Raw genomic sequence first — 18387 nt, 5'->3', positions numbered from 1 at the left:
GGCCAAGAAGGCCAAGGGGATCCTGGGGTGCATTGAGAGGAGTTTGTCCAGCAGATCCAGGGAGCTTCTCCTCCCCCTCTACTCTGCCCTGCTGAAACCTCACCTGGAATATTGCATCCAGTTCTGGGCTCCCCAGTTCAAGAGGGACAGGGATCTGCTGGAGAGAGTCCAAGGGAGGGTTGCAAGGATGCTGAAGGGACTGGAGCCCTGCCTGGTGAGGAGAGGCTGAGAGCCCTGGGGCTGTTTAGTGTGGAGAGGAGAAGGCTGAGAGGGGATTTGATTAATGTCTATCAATATCTGAGCACTGGGGGTCAGGAAGGAAGGGACAGGGGCAGGCTCTGCTCACTTGCACCCTGGGATAGGACAAGGGACAATGGATATAAACTGCAGCGCAGGAGGTTGCACCTTAACATGAGGAGGAACTTCTTCATTGTAAGGCTCCCAGAGCACTGGAAGAGGCTGCCCAGAGAGGTTGTGGAGTCTCCTTCTCTGGAGCCTTTCCATCCCTGTCTGGATGTGTTCCTGTGTGACCTGTGCTGGATTCTATGGTCCTGCTCTGGCAGGGGGGTTGGACTCAGTCATCCCTGGAGGTCTCTTCCAACCCTTAACATCCTCTGATCCTGTGAGTGCCTGGCTGCTGCTGGTCACATCACTGCTGGTAATGTAGTGCCTGCACTACTCCCTTGAACCCTGGCTGAGCACTGAGCTGTTGAACAAGTCACAGCTCTGTTGTGTGGGTGGGCAGAAGTCCCTCACCTTCAAGTGCTGTTTCTCATTTAATGCAGTGAAAGAAAGCAATTACAGAAGGCAACCTGGATTAGAAGCCACATTGTAGTTACATCTGGCTGGACTGGGGGTAATGGAGCAAAACTAGAATTGGGTAGATTGAGCTTGGATGTTAGGAAGAAGTTCCTCCCCATGAGGGTGGTGAGAGACTGGAAGAGGTTGCCCAGGGAGGTGGTGGAAGCCTCATCCCTGGAGGTTTTTGCAGCCAGGCTGGATGTGGCTGTGAGCAAGCTGCTGTAGTGTGAGGTGTCCCTGGCCATGGCAGGGGGGTTGGAACTGGCTGATCCTTGAGGTCCCTTCCAACCCTGTGATTCCAATTCTATGATTCTATGAACATACTCCACTCTCACCTCCAGTTTCCCTGAAGTCTGTCTTTCTTTCCAAAGCAACACTAAACCAGAACTTTCTCACTGCTCCAATAGAAAGGGAAGGAGTTTTGGTTTTCCTTTCTCCCCAGCTCCCTGCCTCTTTGGTATATTTATTTTTCCTCCCTCTGCCCTTCACCACATGGCAAATGCTCAATGGCCTCTCACTCCCAGGCAGCAGAATGGGCTGCTGTGCCACCTGCAGGTCACTCTGCTCACAAAGGGTCTCTGTTTTAGCCTTGGAGCTTCACCAAAGAACTTTAAAAGGCCTTTGATTTTTTGGTGTGTGTTTGTATAATTTAATCATCTACCTCTCTTAAGCTGTCTTAGAAAAAGCTGAGGTTGGCTTCTAAAGAGAGAGAAACTAGGGGAATTCCTAATGGAAAGCAGGGAGCCACATCCAAGTTCTGAGGGCTGAACTGAATGCAAATCTAGCTAAAAGTTCTGGGGGATTTGGTAAAATTCTCTTTGTCCTGTAAGTTCTTTTGGCTTGTGATCTGACAACATTGGTTGTCATAAAAGGACCTTTGTGATTTGCTATCCTAACTCCCCCCAGTGTGCACTGACTCCACTAGCTAGCATTCATAGATTCCTAGAATGGGTTGGGTTGGAAGGAACCTCCAAAGCTCATCCAGTCCAACCCCCCTGCAGCTAGCAGGGACATCCTCCACTAGATCAGGTTGCCCAGAGCCCTGTTGAACCTGACCTTGAGTATCCCCAGGGGTGGGCCCCCAGGCACCTTCCTGGGCAACCTGTTCCAGTTAATTGCATCTGTGACTACAGAGTTACCATTGACATCCTTTTGGACTCCAACTGTCCCCCAGCTGTGCCTCCTGAGCTCATGTCTATGGCTGTACATCCCAGGTCTCATCTGCTGCTTCTCATTCCCTGACATTTTGCCAGATATTCATAGATTGGGTTGGGTTGGAAGGGGCCTTGAAGATCATCCCATTCCAACCACCCTGCCATAGGCAGGGACACCTCACAGTGTCACAGTACATTAGAGATTGGAAGGGACCTCCAGAGATGATCCAGTCTAAACCCCCTGCCAGAGCAGCATCACTTAGGGTAGTCCTCCACTAGCTGTCCTACTTTCAAGCCCCTCCTGCTCTGATTCACAGAATCCCAGAATCAACCAGGTTGGAAAAGACCTCAGAGATCATCAAGTCCAACCTATTCCCTAATACCTAACACCTCCTGACAACTAAACCACGGCTCCAAGTGCCACATCCAATCCCCTCTTGAACACCTCCAGGGATGGTGATTCAACCACCTCCCTGGGCAGCACATTCCAATGGCCAATTACTCCTTCTGGGAAGAACTTTCTCCTCACCTCCAGCCTAAACCTCCCCTGGTGCAGCTTGAGACTGTGTCCTCTTGTTCTGGTGATGGTTGCCTGGGAGAAGAGACCAACCCCTTCCTGGCTACAACCTCCCTTCAGGGAGCTGTAGAGAGCAAGAAGGTCTCCCCTGAGCCTCCTCCTCTTCAGGCTAAACACCTCCAGCTCCCTCAGCCTCTCCTCAAAGGGCTTGTGAGACTCTAATTTCCACACCCCAGACCCCTCCCCTCTCTGTACAAGGCAGGGACACACACAGTGTGAAAAATCTGCCCCGGAAGGGGGTCACCCAGAGCAGCAGGAGAGGGTTACTGTGCAAAACACCTACGGGTGGTCCGTCGGACTGAAGAGGAGAGAGAAGCTGTGAGGGACAGAGAGTTCTCCTCCCTGTCTCGGTCTCCTGATACACCTCTCCGAGGAGGAAGGATAGAGGAAGGTCTTGGTAGAGAGGAACGCTTCTCAGGGCTCTTGCTCACTCCATCCTGAAAGCAGAACAAGAAAAACAGGAAGGTTTAGATTGCAAAACTTAGCTCTCAACCTGTATGCAAGAAGGGTTGGAAACCTCATCCTGTGGGCCCAGCTTAGTGCTGTGGGACACCAGCCACCTCCCCTGCACTGCTGAGCTCCCTGGGGCCCCTTCACTGCATCCAAACACCCTACAGTCATTTGCTGAGCTGCTTAAGACAGATAGAGCTGCTGCTCTGGGATGGAAATGTGGAAGGATTCTACACTTGGTTCTTAATGAGGAGCAAAGTGGTTGGTTGGTGGGTTAGCTGGTTGGTTGGTTCGTTGGTGGGTGGGTGGATTGGTTGTTTGGTTGGCTGGTTGGCTGGTTGGTTGGTTGGCTGGCTGGTGGATGGGTGGCTGGGTTGGCTGGCTGGTTGGTTGGTTGGTTGGTTGGCTGGTTGGTGGGTGATGGGTGGGTTGGCTGGCTGGTTGGTTGGTTGGTGGGTGATGGGTGGGTTGGCTGGCTGGTTGGTTGGTTGGTGGGTGATGGGTGGGTTGGCTGGTTGGTTGGTTGTTTGGTTGGCTGGTTGGTGGGTGATGGGTGGGTTGGCTGGCTGGTTGGTTGTTTGGTTGGCTGGTTGGTGGGTGATGGGTGGGTTGGCTGGCTGGTTGGTTGATTGGTTGGTTGGCTGGTTGGTTGGCTGGTTGGTGGGTGATGGATGGGTGGGCTGGCTGGTTTGTTGGTTGGCTGGTTTTTCAGTGCAGGCTGAAAGTCAAAAGAATTCTCTGGACCTCAGGTGTGAAATTCTTCCAGGAGTTTGGACTCCTGAGGTCCCTTCCAACCTCTAATGTACTGTGAGTCTTCCAGCAAGGTAACTTTAATACTGGTGGCCAGAGCAGACTCCACTGCAGGGTTTGCTGAGCAGACTCCACTGCAGGGTTTGCTGAGGGTGCTTTTTGCATTTTCAAACACTAACTTACAATTTATTTATTTTTTTAATGGATAAAAATGTGTAGCTCCAGCATTTCTTATTTTTTTTTTTTAGTACAGGGCTATTAATCACAGAATCAGGGTTGTCAGGTTTGGAAGGGACCTAAAGGGTCATCCAGTTCCAACCCCCCTGCCATGGGGAGGGACACCTCACACTACAGCAGCTTGCTCACAGCCACATCCAGCCTGGCTGCAAAAACCTCCAGGGATGAGGCTTCCACCACCTCCCTGGGCAACCTCTTCCACCCTCATGGGAAAGAACTTCTTCCTAACATCCAATCTCAATCTACCCCTGTCTAGTTTTATTCCATTCCCCCCAGTCCTATCACTCCCTCACACCCTCAAAAGTCCCTCCCCAGCTTTCCTGTAGCCCCCTGCAGATACTGGAAGGCCACAAGAAGGTCTCATCAGAGCCTTCTCCTCTCCAGACTGAACAGCCCCAACTCTCTCAGTCTGTCTCCATAGCAGAGCAACTCCAGCCCTCTGCTCATCCTCATGTCCCTTCTCTGGACACCTTCCAGCACCTCCAGATCCTTCCTGGAATAGAGGCTCCAGAGCTGGACACAGTGCTCCAGGTGGGGTCTCAGCAGAGTGGAGCAGAGGGGGAGAATCCCCTCCCTGGCCCTGCTGGCCACACTTCTCTTGCTGCAGCCCAGGCTCTGCTTGGCTCTCTGGGCTGCAAGTGCTCACTGCTGGCTCCTGTTGAGCTTCTCATCCCCCAGCACCCCTAAGGCCTTTTCTTCAGGGCTGCTCTCCAGCCAGTCTCTTCCTGGTGTCCTTAGTTCCTTCCATGCTCATCTTTTTGCAATGAGGCCATACCTTGTCTGATTGTTTGGGTTTGTTTTTTCAAATCATGGTCAGAGCAACAGACACATACATGAGAACATGCTGGAACTGAATGGGATGGGTAGCCACAGACAGTCCTGCACAAGCACATAGTTCTGCCAAAGACAAAGGTGAATGATGGTCCCAAGCAGGGGCAGAAAATGGACACAGAACATGGAAACTGAGGGTGAAAGCACTTTTTAAACGAGGCAGTCATCAACTCAGCATCAAGCACATTATAACACTGTGCTCTGTTAAGCCTAGCTCAGGTGGGAGGTGGCCTGGAAACCTAACCTCAGGTGGGTTGAGCTGGAGACCTGACCTCAAGTGGGCAGGGAGACCTGGCCTGCCTGCCTCCCTCCCAAGGGGAGGGGTCCCCGGGTCAAAGTTTATTCCACTTCCAGTCCACAACCCTGTTTCAGAGGGGCAACTGCCAGCCTTGCTCCTTCTCTCCTGTCTTTGCTTGTCCTCACCTCCTGCTGCTGCAGCAGTGAGCTGCTAACCACATGGTCTGGTCTACCTCCATGTCTTTCAGGGCTGGAGCCAAGATATCCACTGCCATTGTGAGAATCTATTGCCATCTGGTTCTGTAGCTAACTGTATTTACCCCTGCCCTCAGACCTCTGTAGCCTTCCTTTTACTTAAATACCTTTTTACTTAAATACATCTTAGTTTTCATTAAAATTACCTATTCTGCTTCCAAAATTGCCCTTTTTTGCTTGGCAAGATTTTTCTTTCATGGTTTTATCTCTCTCTTCTTCCTCTGCATTTATTTTTTATCCCCCTACCAGCAAAGGGGAGAGGGGAGGCAACCTAAATCTCTTCCCTTGGGCTTTTGGGGTCTGGGAAAAGCTTAAATGGGTACAGCCATGAGTAGAGTGGAACCATGGAGAAGCTGAGAGGGAGACTGCCAAACATCTCTTGACATTCTGACTGCAGCTTTTTCAGCATGGTGCCATGCATAGATCACAGAATCACAGAATTGTCAGGCTTGGAAGGGACCTCAAGGATCAGCCACTTCCAACCCCCCTGACATGGCCAGGGACACCTCACACTACAGCAGCTTGCTCACAGCCACATCCAGCCTGGCCTGAAAAACTGCCAGGGTTGAGGCTGGCCACCTCCCTGGGCAACCTCTGCCAGTGTCTCACCATGGTCACAATGAAGAACTTTCTAACATCCAATCTCAATCTACCCATTTCTAGGTTTGCTCCATTCCCCCCAGTCCTATCACTCCCTCACACCCTCAGAAGTCCCTCCCCAGCTTTCTTGTAGCCCCCTTCAGATAGTGGAAGGCCACAAGAAGGTCTCCTCAGGTCCTTCTCCTCTCCACACTGAACAACCCCAACTCTCAGTCTGTCTGCATAGCAGAGCAGCTCCAGCCCTCTGCTCATCCTCATGGCCCTTCTCTGGACACCTTCCAGCACCTCCAGATCCTTCCTGGAACAGAGGCTCCACAACTGGACACAGTGATCCAAGTGGGGCACCCAGAGCATTTGGGTTTTTCCCTTATCACTGGTGGTTAGAGCTGTAGCCTCCTTCACTGGGGCTCCAGTTTGTTTTCAGGGAACACCAACTGCTTGCAAAAAGTCACCTTTTTTGGCTCTTGGCAGGGAAATGAGGGCTGCTGCTCTTTGCCACTCACCCACCTGCAAATGGGTGCAGCTTCCTATCTGTCCATACCACCAAGAGAAAACAAAGCAATGTCCTTGGGGTTATAGCTTACTGCCCTTAGGCTTCCGCTGGGGAATCTCCTGGGTTTGTCCATTTTGTACAGCAAGCCTTGCAGGCTGATACTCTGCTTTCCTGCCCTGCAGCTAAGTAGTCCCATGTAAGCTTTGCAGGGAATGACTCCAATTCAGTGGGCAGAGACTGTGATCCTGGGTGGGGGTGTTGTGTTCACCTACAAGTCTCCAAGCTGACTCTCTTTACCAGCTCTGCTACCTTACCTTAGCATCTGATTCTGAGTAGGGCAAGCAGTCTCTTGGGCCTGCTGAGGAGGGCCGTACAGAGTTAGTGTCTGTATGGAGAAAAGTGGCCCTTTTAGCACTTAGTGAGCAAGCTGAGCTGGGTCTTGGAGGAAGCAATGACTTTGCTCTAGACTTTGAGGCAGGAATCTTTGAGAAAGAGGCAGTCTAGTCGTGAGAAAACAAACAGAAGAGAACACAACGTGAAGCTGAACAAAAGGAAAACACATGCAACATGGACTGAAAAAAAACTACAAACCCACAAGCAAACAAAAAACCAAAGCAAACAAAACCCACAAGCAAAAAAAAACCCTAAGCAAACAAAAAACCAAAGCAAACAAAAAACCAAATGAACAAAAAACCCCAAAGCAAACAAAAAACCAAAGCAAACAAAAACCCAAAGCAAACAAAAATCCAAAGCGAACAAAAACACCAAAGGAAACAAAAAAACAAAGCAAACAAAAACACCAAAGGAAACAAAAACCCCAAAGCAAACAAAAAACCAACACAAACAAAACCCCAAAGCAAACAAAAAACCAAAGCAAACAAAAACCCAAAGCAAACAAAAATCCAAAGCGAACAAAAACACCAAAGGAAACAAAAAAACAAAGCAAACAAAAACACCAAAGGAAACAAAAACCCCAAAGCAAACAAAAAACCAACACAAACAAAACCCCAAAGCAAACAAAACCCCAAAGCAAACAAAAACCCCAAAGCAAACAAAAACCCCAAAGCAAACAAAAAGCCAAAGCAAACAAAACCCCAAAGCAAACAAAAAGCCAAAGCAAACAAAAACCCAAAGCAAACAAAAAGCCAAAGCAAACAAAAACCCCAAAGCAAACAAAAAGCCAAAGCAAACAAAACCCCAAAGCAAACAAAACCCCAAAGCAAACAAAAAGCCAAGCTCTGAAGGAGTATTTTTCCTGTGCCTGGTGATGGTGTCTGTGCAGTACTGACGTGCATGGACATGTCAGATCTGTGTTGTTTGAAAGCTTCTGGCTCTGGAGTGGGTCACTGACTGTAGGAAGTGCCTTGTTCTGCAGGTCATAGAGCCATAGAATGGTCTGGGTTGGAAGGGACCTCCAAAGCAATCCAGTCCAAACCCCTCTGCAGTCAGCAGGGGCAATCCTCAGCTAGATCAAGCTGCCCAGTGCCCTCTCAAGCCTCACCTTGAATTTGTCTTGTGTTGCTAAGGTAAAACTGATGCCAGTCATGGCATGTGACTGGTACAGTTTCTGGCTGGCTGCCTTAGAAGCAAGTGCAAAGCTGCAGGAGCACCAAGAGACCCTAGTCCTCTAAAACTCAAGTGGTGCATTTGAAATCTAGCCTTCCAGGCTAGGCTCAAGAACAAACCAGTGGGAATCTTAACAGCAAAGGGACAGGACTGTTTCCACAGTGGCAGAAGGACAAGGCAGGAGATGGTGTCTGGTAGCACTGTGCACACAAGAAACCCCTAACACTACCCAGACATTCTGTGCTCTTGGGGCCACTCCAGAGAAACTTCACCTTTACACTGACAAGGTGGAGTCCTGGGATGAGGAAACCTACCCATGGCTGAAAGGCTGGCACCGGTGTGCCATTGTGAGCAGGTACTTGTCTGAGTCTGAACAACGGTAACAGCCCGTGGAAAGAACAAATGAGCACCAATGGGGCACTGAAAAGTCTATGTTGATGCTGGGGAGCACCCAGCTGCTTTGAATCTCCTTGAAAGCTGACACAGCTACTTGCTTCGGCAACCTTGGCTTGATTTTTTTTCCTTCCCATATATAACATTGATACTACAGAGAGCTCCAAGGCTGTTCTCTGGGCAATGTAGTCTCCTGGTACTCTCTGGATTCATACAAGCACCAAGTCACACAAAGGAGCAATCCCAATGAGATTCTAACTAAGAGATTTGGTACAGAATTGGGGATAACTTTTGATCTAGGTTGGTCTCTTGGACTTTCTCAGTGGTCAGAATAAGTGTAGGAGTTACTCCTTCAGTTGTCTTGAAAAAAGAATGAAGCGAGGGAGGTTCTCCTCCCCCTCTACGCTGCCCTGCTGAGACCTCACCTGGAATATTGCATCCAGTTCTGGGCTCCCCAGTTCAGGAGGGACAGGGATCTGCTGGAGAGAGTCCAAGGGAGGGCTCCAGGGATGCTGAAGGGACTGGAGCCCTGCCTGGTGAGGAGAGGCTGAGAGCCCTGGGGCTGTTTAGTGTGGAGAAGACTGAGAAAGGCTCTGATCAATGTCTATCAATGCCTGAGGGCTGGGGTTCTGGAGGGAAGGGACAGCCTCTGCTCAGTTGCACCCTGTGATAGGACAAGGGGCGATGGATGAAAACTACAGCACAGGAGGTTCCACCTCAACATGAGGAGGAACTTCTTCACTGTGAGGGCCACTGAGCACTGGAAGAGACTGTCCAGAGAGGATGTGGAGTCTCCTTCTCTGGAAGCTTTCCATCCCTGCCTGTATGTGTTCCTGTGTGACCTGTGCTGGATTCTATGGTCCTGCTCTGGCAGGGGGTATTGGACTTGATGATCTCCAGAGGTCCCTTCCAACCCCTAACATCCCCTGATTCTCTGATTCTCCAGCCCTGACAGGCATTTGGGTTAGGCTACATACCCAGCCCAGAGAAAACCAAGCCCTGTGTGGTAAATGTCATCCATGACACCATCAGGATGATCAAGAGTTGCAGGGCTGTGTAACAAACAACTCCAGTCCTCCAAAGCAGCTGGAAAAACTTCTGTGGGTTGGCATCATCCCCCTCAAATAGCAAGACAAGAAATCTGTTGAAAGGATGGAAGTGCTTTACTAGCAGGAATGTGCTCCTAGAATGAGTTCTGCTGCTCATTTAGGCTTCTTTTTTTCCTTAGTAGTTGCTGCACTGTCTTGAAATAAACAAGATCAGTGAATGGTTATTTCACACAGAAACTGCACAATGTGTGTTTCTGTCACATCAAAGGCTTCTCTAGACTTTGGTTTGTGACAGTTCAATGCATGAGTCCCATCCACTTGTGAGACTTCAGCTCCTGCTTATGACTCCACCAAGGTGTTTACTGCTGCTGGAGCTCTGTGGAAGCAGGATATCTAGGCTGGCTGGCTCCAAGAAGCAGACATACTGTAATCACCTTCCACTTGCTTTTCTGAACTTGAGATAGAGCCAAGCAGGCACAGTTTGAGGCCCAAATGTTCACTCAGTGGGTCTGGCCTTTTGCAGCTTGTGGGTCTTGCAAAATATTTCATAGTTTCATAGTTTCATAGTTTCATTCAGGGTTGGAAGGGACCACAAGGATCATCTAGTTCCAACCCCCCTGCCATGGGCAGGGACACCCCACACTAGATCCCTAACAAGACTGGAAAACTCTTACAGATTCAGATCCTAAGTGGTGCAGAGACCCTCTCCTTTTCACTCATAGTGCATGCAGTGTATTCCATGAAGGTGTGCATCCAGTGGGGATACTAAAGATGGATGAGACACAGATCCTTCAATGGAACTGCTGGGGAAAAGGCACGACCTTGAGCTAATGATCCCCCTCAGTGTTACTTAGGGGGCAAGACACTTCTCAGCATCAACAATGGCAAGAGAATCTGGCCCAACCAGATTTCAGTGATGTGCTCAAGGCTGGAAAAGCAAGAAAAGAATCCAAATGCCTTGATCCCTGCCTGTGCTTTACCCACACAGCTATTCTTTACCATTGACCTCTGTTATAATCCATGTTGCTGGAGGTGCCAGCGTGCAGAAGACAAAGATCCCTGTAACCCTAAGAGTCAGGGATTGCTGAAGTTGGGATGCAGAAGGCTCTCTGCACTTTGGAAGTGTTCCTAAGAGGACTTGCTGCCACAGGTACACAGCTCTTTTCCAGCAGATGGAACTGCTCAGCCTCTCCTGCCCTTGCTCTGCCAAGCAGCCTGCAAGCTGTAGTTTGAAGACGGGTAACAAACCCGAGTGGGTTGAATGATCTATCATTACCAGTGGAGAGGAAAAGGCTGCACTTGAAGGACACAGAAGCAAAAAGTCAGGAAGAGAGAGACACCACAGCAGAAAGGGAGAGGTCCTTGTGTAAAGCCAAGGCACCATAAACGTGCAAGGGTTGTGTGAGTGTGGCAAGCAGAGAGGAGGGAGTCACCCGGCAGAGAAAGCAAGCAGGGGACAGGCTTCCAATCTTTCCTCTAAGGTGGGTAGAAAGCACATCATGGTTGTGCATGGTTGGACTAGATGATCTTCTGAGGTCCCTTCCAGCCCCTGAAATTCTGTGATTCTGTGAAATTCTGTGCAGTGCTTGTACTGAGAGCGCTCCATGGGCCGAGACTCTGACGATGGGCTGGCACTGAACGCTCTTGCAGAAGTGTTGATCATCTCCCAAGACAAGACAGTATCAAACCCTACTGTTGACTCAGACCAGAAGCCTGTCCAGATGTTTCTTACTGCACTAGTGAAAAGCTCTTACTGCACTAGTAAAAAGCAGCTATGAGCTGAAATGGCTCAGAGCAGAAATCCAGAACCCATGGCTGAATTTGGGTCTAAAGGTCACAGCTCCTCATCAGTTGTGCTGCTCTGGTCATTGATAATCTCTTAGCAGAATGTGCAGCACTTAGAGTCAGAGCCTTTTCTTCCCTAAAGAATCGACAGTGTGGTTAGAGAGATGAAACAAATCAGCTGTGGAATGCAGTAGGAGATGTAGAGGATCCTAAGGAACTTCTTCACTGCTAGTGGTGGCCAAGCAATGACAAAGCATTGCTGTGCTGCAGCTGTGAATGGTTGGTGCTGCGTAAAAGGCAGCTGCGTGGCAGGACAGCGAAAGAAGCTTGGTTTCCTGGGGCAGGAAGAGTGGAAGGTCTGCCTGGGAGCTGGGCAGAGAGGCACTGCAGCGTTTGCTGAAGGAAAGTGAGCAGAGGAGAGGCAGACACAGGGAGCAGAACAGGCTGCAGGGCGGCTGTAGGCAGGACACAGAACTGTCACATTAAGCCTCTGACAGCAATCAGCAGAAAGCACTTCAGGACATAGGAAATGCGACTGGCCAGTGACTGCTACACAGGCATCACCTCTGCTGAGTTCAGGGCTGTGTAATGGTGCTTCAGGAGACAGCCAGGGAGTCCTGGGGGGCGGCTGAGGAAGGTGGCAGTCTGAGCTGGGTGCTGCAGGGAGGGCCAAGGTACAGTTTATCCTGCAGAGCCTGTGTGCCACAACGGATCTGCAAACTGTCATCATCTACTCTGTGGGACCGTAATTCAGAGGTTATTCAGGAGAGGGGGCTTTAATTACCCTTCTAAATGAATAATGCATATGGCAAACCAATTCTAAACGGAACACACGCTTTCAATGGAACACACAACGACTTCACGACTTACCACAACAAAAGCTCTGAAATGAGGACAGAAAGGAGAGGATAAAGATGATTGAGAAGATGATTTTACTCACTGAGAGTCTTTCCTTTGCTTGTTTAAATACACCAGGAGCCTGGTTTGTTTCACCACCTGCTGCTGAGAGACCCAAAGAAAGACCCAATAGTTAAAAACAATTACAATGAAAGCATTTCCACTTTAGTACACTTGTTAGAACCACTAAATGCCTTGGAACTACTGTGCCAAGCAGTTACTTTGTGAGTTACTCTTAGTTCAACTGCATGCTGAAATGTAGCTGCCTTAGGAGTGTCCTGCATTCATCACCCTTGAGGTAAAAAGGGATTCTACATGTTTTTAGGCCAATCCCAATCTCATATGCCTCTTCCTAGAAGTCTAGAAACTACAGGGAAAAGTTTAAGGATCAGCTGACAGCTCTAAGAGGCTCTAGTTCTGAAGGCCAATCCTCCCCAACACCCTTAGCATCCTGATTTTCAGGCCTGTCCACTCAAAAGTCAGGCATCTCTCAGTACTCCACAAAATGCATGTTTGAAGAGAGGGGCCCCCCAGATCACTACTTTTCAAAATGTTGGCCAACATTCCCCATGGGAAGAGAGAGATTCTCTGGTGGATTGCCATCCTAGTTCCACCAACGAGGTCAGTGCACCCTCAGGCTTCAGCAATTCCAAGGGTAGCTGGGACACCAGGTATGTTCATTGCATTAATTCCAGTAATCTGCTATGACACTGATGGAAGGTTTTTCCTCTCCCACTTAGATTCCACCCTGGTGGAAGGCTCTGGAGCAGGGCTGCATTTTGGAAAGCAGGTTCTTAACTTCCAGTCCAGAGCTGCTGCTCGGGAAGTGACTTGCCACAGGAAAACCTGGACGTGACAATCTTTTGGCACCTGTGCCAGGGTAGCCTTAGTAAATGCAGCAGCAGGACAGTGGTCACAGGTGACAACCTTTGGCTGCACACCCAGCTGGCTTCCAACTGTAAAAAACAAGCCTAATGTAGCATGCAGGGCAGAACTGATTCATTTTCTCCTGTCCCCTGTGCAGGTGAAGATCCCTGGTTTTCTGCCACATTGCCCACTCTAGTTCTGCCCTCTTATATATATATATATAGATAGATATAGATATAGATATATATATAAATATCTCTATATATATTAGTAATTGAAGGAGTAGGTGAGCAAATTGGTGAGGAGGAAAAGAGTATCTGACTGAGGAAAAGAACATCTCACTGTGTGCTTCAGCTCTTCTGAATTTGCAATGGGGGTAAGTGCAGCACAGCCCCCTTGCATCACTTTTTATCCCCCCCTGGCACTGCTGGTTTCACTCTGCTTTGTCTCTCTCCTAAATCATCATCCCCTTTCTTCCTTCTCTTGGCATTGAGCCCTAATCAGCCACCAGCCTGAGGGAGAAAGAATGGCTGTGCTGCTTGTGCTGACTTACCTGAGAGCACCACAACTTCTCCCTCTGAACAAAAGATCTCTCTACAGGCTCCGCTGTCAGTTTAACTACACACTGCAACATGCTTCAGCTCAGGGAGTGACCCCAGGATCGAAGAGAAGGAACAGAAATATATCACCCAGGGTCTCCCCCACCTAGAAACATAACTGGCCTGACCTTGCCACCATAAGCACTCCTCTGATGGGCACAACTCCTGTGGCATCTCACAGCCACTAACAAAACATGAGGCAAGTTGGAACTCTGTTCGTGGTGCTACAACAGCCAAGGCAAAGACTTCATAGAATCAAAGAATCAGAATTGTCAGGGTTGGAAGGGACCTCAAGGGTCAGCCAGTTCCAACCCCCCTGCCATAGCCAGGGACACCTCACACTACAGCAGCTTGCTCACAGCCACATCCAGCCTGGCTGCAAAAACCTCCAGGGATGAGGTTTTCACCACCTCCCTGGGCAACCTCTGCCAGGGTCTCACCACCCTCACAGCTTGGTCATGCAGGTTGGTAAGACAGCCAAGGATGAGTCTCTTACAAAGCACTCCCTCCCTGGTGGCTATGGCACTGCAAGTTACCAGTGCTTACCAGTGACATGGGAATTTTCTTCCGGTATTGGAGAGAAATAGGGGAAAGTTGTCATTTCCTGGGCCACTATGCAGAAAATATGAGCAAATATTAACATTTTTTTCCCTTTTTTTTTTCTTTCTCTTTTTTTTTTTTCTTCAGTAGACACTTTTTGGTTTATGTCTGGACATGTTTCATAGTAAAGTCACAGTAAACTCAATGGGGAGGTTTGGAACTGCCTGTAATGGGCTCAAAGCCGTATCGACTGCGCTGCTGAGGGTCTGCTGGTGGGGCTCCACTGGCCAGGTACTGCTAAAGGTGTCAAGGCATCCCCAAACAGAACACACTGAGGTTTGAACCTGGCTGCAAGAAACAGTGCTCTACTTCATGTCAAGGGAAAAAGGGAGAGAGACAGTGTCCTCCTAAATTCTAGCCCCTGAAGGAGCTGCATAACTACTTCTGGCTCAGGGAACATGTAGCTTAACATGTGCTTACAGTTGGAAAGGGGAACTTTAGCCTAGTCCCTGACTGCAAAGACTGAAAGGAAGATGAAATTGCCATTGGATGGGAAAGGGAAATAATGCTAAGGTCTATAGAATTCATTGGCTGGCTAATGGGGATATAGAGCAGAGGCACAAACAGTTCTTGCTCTCTTTTCTTCTTCTGTCCCTTCTGCTTGCAGCTTCTCTCTCTCTCCCTTCCATGGCCTTGCCAGGGGATCTCAGTTTTGACTGCTGTGTGAGGTAACAGGAAAGAGGGAGTGAGTGGGGGGAGGAGGTGAAAGGTCCCCTGGGTCCATCCAGGGGCAGTCTGAGGAGTTTCTGTGTTGCTTATAAATTATAAATCTCTCTCTCTGTTTTACCTATGTTGGACATTTTGTACATATCCATGGCATTTCAGAGTTCTAGATTGCAGGTTGGCTTGCAAATAGAGCTTCATTTGCTTCCATCCCAAACTGAGCTGGTATGGCTGTTGTAGTTTGGGGGGCAGTTCTCCAAATTAGTTGAGGGGGGGTGGGTTAATTTCAACCCACCACACATCTGGCCACCTGCACTCTGAGCATATCTCATAGCACTGCAACTCTTCCTCGTGGCCTCCCCTCAAGTCCCATCAGAAAGCATAAAAAAACCCCCAAAACCCAAAAAGAGGTAGAATAAATGAAGGAATCCTGTGAATTTTCCAGCAACACTGAGCACAGTGAAACATTCTCAAAGGTATTTCTGTTCACTCTTTGGTGAGGTTCTAGTCCCTCTGCTTTAGAGCCCACACCTCAAAGCTCAACTGGGGCTACCGGAAACGTCAGGGTTGGTTTGGGTCCATCGTGATGCTTGCTCTCCACCTCGGGTTTTAAATGCAGTGGGAGGTCACTTTTGCATTACATTTTTCACTTGGACTAACCCATCTGCCTCACTGGATATTGGAGTGAGAGAGGAAAAGCTCTGACAGGCATGGGGCAGATTCCCTTGGGCAAGTCTATTGGCATGATTCAGGCCTCTTCAGGGTGGTACAGGCCAGAAGACTTCAGTGGTTAGTGGAAGAGTATCTGAGGGCAACACAGCGGTGACCACATGGCTGTGAAAGCATGGATGAAGTTGACAACACTGCAAATCTGACACTTCTTCCTCCTCCCCCCCCATTTCCACCACTTGTTGAACCCCCTGGGTCTTTTGAAAGACTCTGTGAATTATGGGTGGTCACTTCTGAGCTGGGCAAGCTGTGCTTCAGCAAACAGCAAGAGGTGGTAAGAAGAGTTGTTCTAATCCCGTTTAAGAATTCCTCCCTTTGGGTAGTTCCAGCCCACAGTGCAAGTTAGGGCAGCCCAGAGACTGAGCTGAGGATATAGAGAAGGGCCTGGACCAGCCTTTCTTTCCCTGGCTCCATTTCCCATGGGGGTGGAAATGGGAAAGAGAGCAAAACAATGGGACCGAGCATTGCGTTCTGCAGCCCTAATGGAGTCCAACCAGGAGGCACTAGAGACAAGGTGTGGTTGCTAGAGCTACCTTCACAGAACTGCTTCTAACTGTCTCTTCACTCAGACCTGCACACCAAGATCGGTCTGAATTTCGAACAGAAGTGACTGGTTGGTGCCACAAGGGGATGGGAAGGCCTTCTTAGCAACACTTTTTGGTACTGCACTGTGTAACTACGGGATGGGTAATAAATCCTGCTCTGAGTTTCTAAGCCCTAAGAAGAGGTCTCTGTAAGTTCTGCATCGCTGTGCAGGGTTCTTCCCTTAACAGCCCTGGTTTCCCTCATGAACAGCTGCAGTGCAGCATGCAGCTGTGCTATCTGACAGCAAAACAGGCCTCTCTCAGCAGCTTTTAAGATCTCCGGAAAGCTAAGGTGTTTCTCTTTCCACCCTCAACTCAACAGGAGCAACAAATCATATGATGAAAATGCTGAAAGTGCTCTCTTTTTTCTTTTGGGTGCTGTAAATGGCACACCTATCAAGATGTAACAGGAACCATTTGTTTCATCCTTTCATCTTCCTCTACCAAATATCAAGATTAAACAAATGATTATTTTGTGCTTGGAATGCATTCGTAGCGTGAGCCCAGATTTCTTCTCTCTCAGCTTCATTCTGCTTGTGGCTGGATTCCCCCTGTGGATTTTGACTGTACAGCATAAACATCAGTGACAGCTTGGGAAGTATCAATGCAGATAACATCAATCAACCAAAAAAAAATTATATATATATCACTTTGAAACACTTCTTCTTATGCATGAGAGTGGAAAAAAAAAAAAAGGAGGAAAAAAGGCAAGCAACAACATAATGGAAATGCATTCCACGGTTTGAGCTGTCAACATTTCCCCACCAGAAAGTTAGAGTAATTAAAACAAAACAACCAACCAATCAAAACACCAACAAATCAAAAGTGAAAATAAAATACCCCAAACCAAACCAAAATGATGAGCAGAAGCCTCCTACAACACCACACTATAAGCACGATGCCAAGTTACAACCACAGCACTCAGAGGTCCAAGCAAATGGACAAAGCAGAAATGGTCGCAGCCTCCATTAAACAAAGAAAGACCAAGGGAAGAAAGCGAAGAAAGGGGATGCCAAGGAAAGGAAGAAAAGCAAAGAGGATGCCAAGGAAAGGAAGCAAAGAGAGATGATAGCAAGGAAAGGAAGCAAAGCAAAGATGATAGCAAGGAAAGAAAGCAAAGAGAGATGCTAGCAAGGAAAGAAAACAAAGCAAATATGATAGCACGGAAAGATATCAAAGATGATAGCAAGGAAAGACAGCAAAGAGAGATGATAGCAAGGAAAGGAAGCAAAGATGATAGCAAGGAAAGGAAGAAAAGATGATAGCAAGGAAAAGAGGCAAAGAGAGATGATAGCAAGGAAAGGAAGCAAAGATGATAGCAAGGAAAGGAGACAAAGAGAGATGATAGCAAGGAAAGGAAGCAAAGGTGATAGCAAGGAAAGAAAGCAAAGCAAAGATGATAGCAAGGAAAGGAAGCAAAGCAAAGGTGATAGCAAGGAAAGGAAGCAAAGAAAAGATGATAGCAAGGAAAGGAAGCAAAGAGAGATGATAGCAAGGAAAGGAAGCAAAGATGATAGCAAGGAAAGAAAGCAAAGAGATGATAGCAAGGAAAGAAAGCAAAGAGAGATGATAGCAAGGAAAGGAAGCAAAGCAAAGATGATAGCAAGGAAAGGAAGCAAAGAGAGATGATAGCAAGGAAAGGAAGCAAAGAGATGATAGCAAGGAAAGAAAGCAAAGGTGATAGCAAGGAAAGAAAGCAAAGAGATGATAGCAAGGAAAGAAAGCAAAGGTGATAGCAAGGAAAGAAAGCAAAGAGATGATAGCAAGGAAAGAAAGGAAAGAGAGGTGATAGCAAGGAAAGAAAACAAAGCAAAGATGACAGCAAGGAAAGAAATCAAAGATGATAGCAAGGAAAGAAAGCAAAGCAAAGATGATACAAAGCACTAAAAAAAGCAATGCCATTGGTGAAGGCTGATATTCCCGAAGGGAAAATAAACAAATACGTAAACAAATCAATAGAGAAGCCGCTGCAGCCATGAGGTTCACAGAAAAACCAAGATGGAACTCAACAGAAATATGTCTATGTTTGCCAGCCACATTGCATAACTGAACAGAACGCAGTCACCTGTCTGCTTCCGTTTAACACAGGCGAGATGAGTTGGTCTAGTATATTTGATAGCAGGTTTTAAAATGATTTTCCTGGAAGGAGAGTGGGCCTGAACTTCAGTTTTTTTAGCAAGTTCAGCTTTCTTATACACTGCTATAGACACAAGGAAAAAAAAAAAAAAAAACAACACAAAACAACAAAACAACAAAAACATAGAATCAGG

The 18387-nt window shown here is 48.1% G+C and overlaps 1 protein-coding gene across 29 annotated transcripts in view; it reads right to left on the bottom strand.

Moving 5' to 3' along the window:
* The window catches only part of MAP2 (microtubule associated protein 2), a 341956-nt gene that overhangs the window by 25433 nt on the left and 298136 nt on the right, over window positions 1-18387 (bottom strand). For 11 of the 29 annotated variants that reach the window (XM_068137835.1, XM_068137844.1, XM_068137840.1 and 8 more), the window contains 4 exons: window positions 18183-18317; window positions 12119-12180; window positions 6700-6885; window positions 2816-2969 (listed from right to left, as the gene is read on the bottom strand). In XM_068137835.1, coding sequence (XP_067993936.1) covers window positions 2816-2969; window positions 6700-6885; window positions 12119-12180; window positions 18183-18317 — 537 coding nt within the window. The remainder of the gene's footprint in view (window positions 1-2815; window positions 2970-6699; window positions 6886-12118; window positions 12181-18182; window positions 18318-18387) is intronic. The other 18 variants (XM_068137861.1, XM_068137863.1, XM_068137848.1 and 15 more) reach the window with 7 other exon arrangements.

The sequence above is a fragment of the Melanerpes formicivorus genome, unplaced genomic scaffold, assembly GCF_026170545.1.
Source record: "Melanerpes formicivorus ecotype bairdi unplaced genomic scaffold, bMelFor1.0.p_v2 SCAF_5, whole genome shotgun sequence".
Classification (NCBI taxonomy): Eukaryota; Metazoa; Chordata; class Aves; order Piciformes; family Picidae; genus Melanerpes; species Melanerpes formicivorus.
This window is presented reverse-complemented; position numbering and strand designations above follow the sequence as displayed.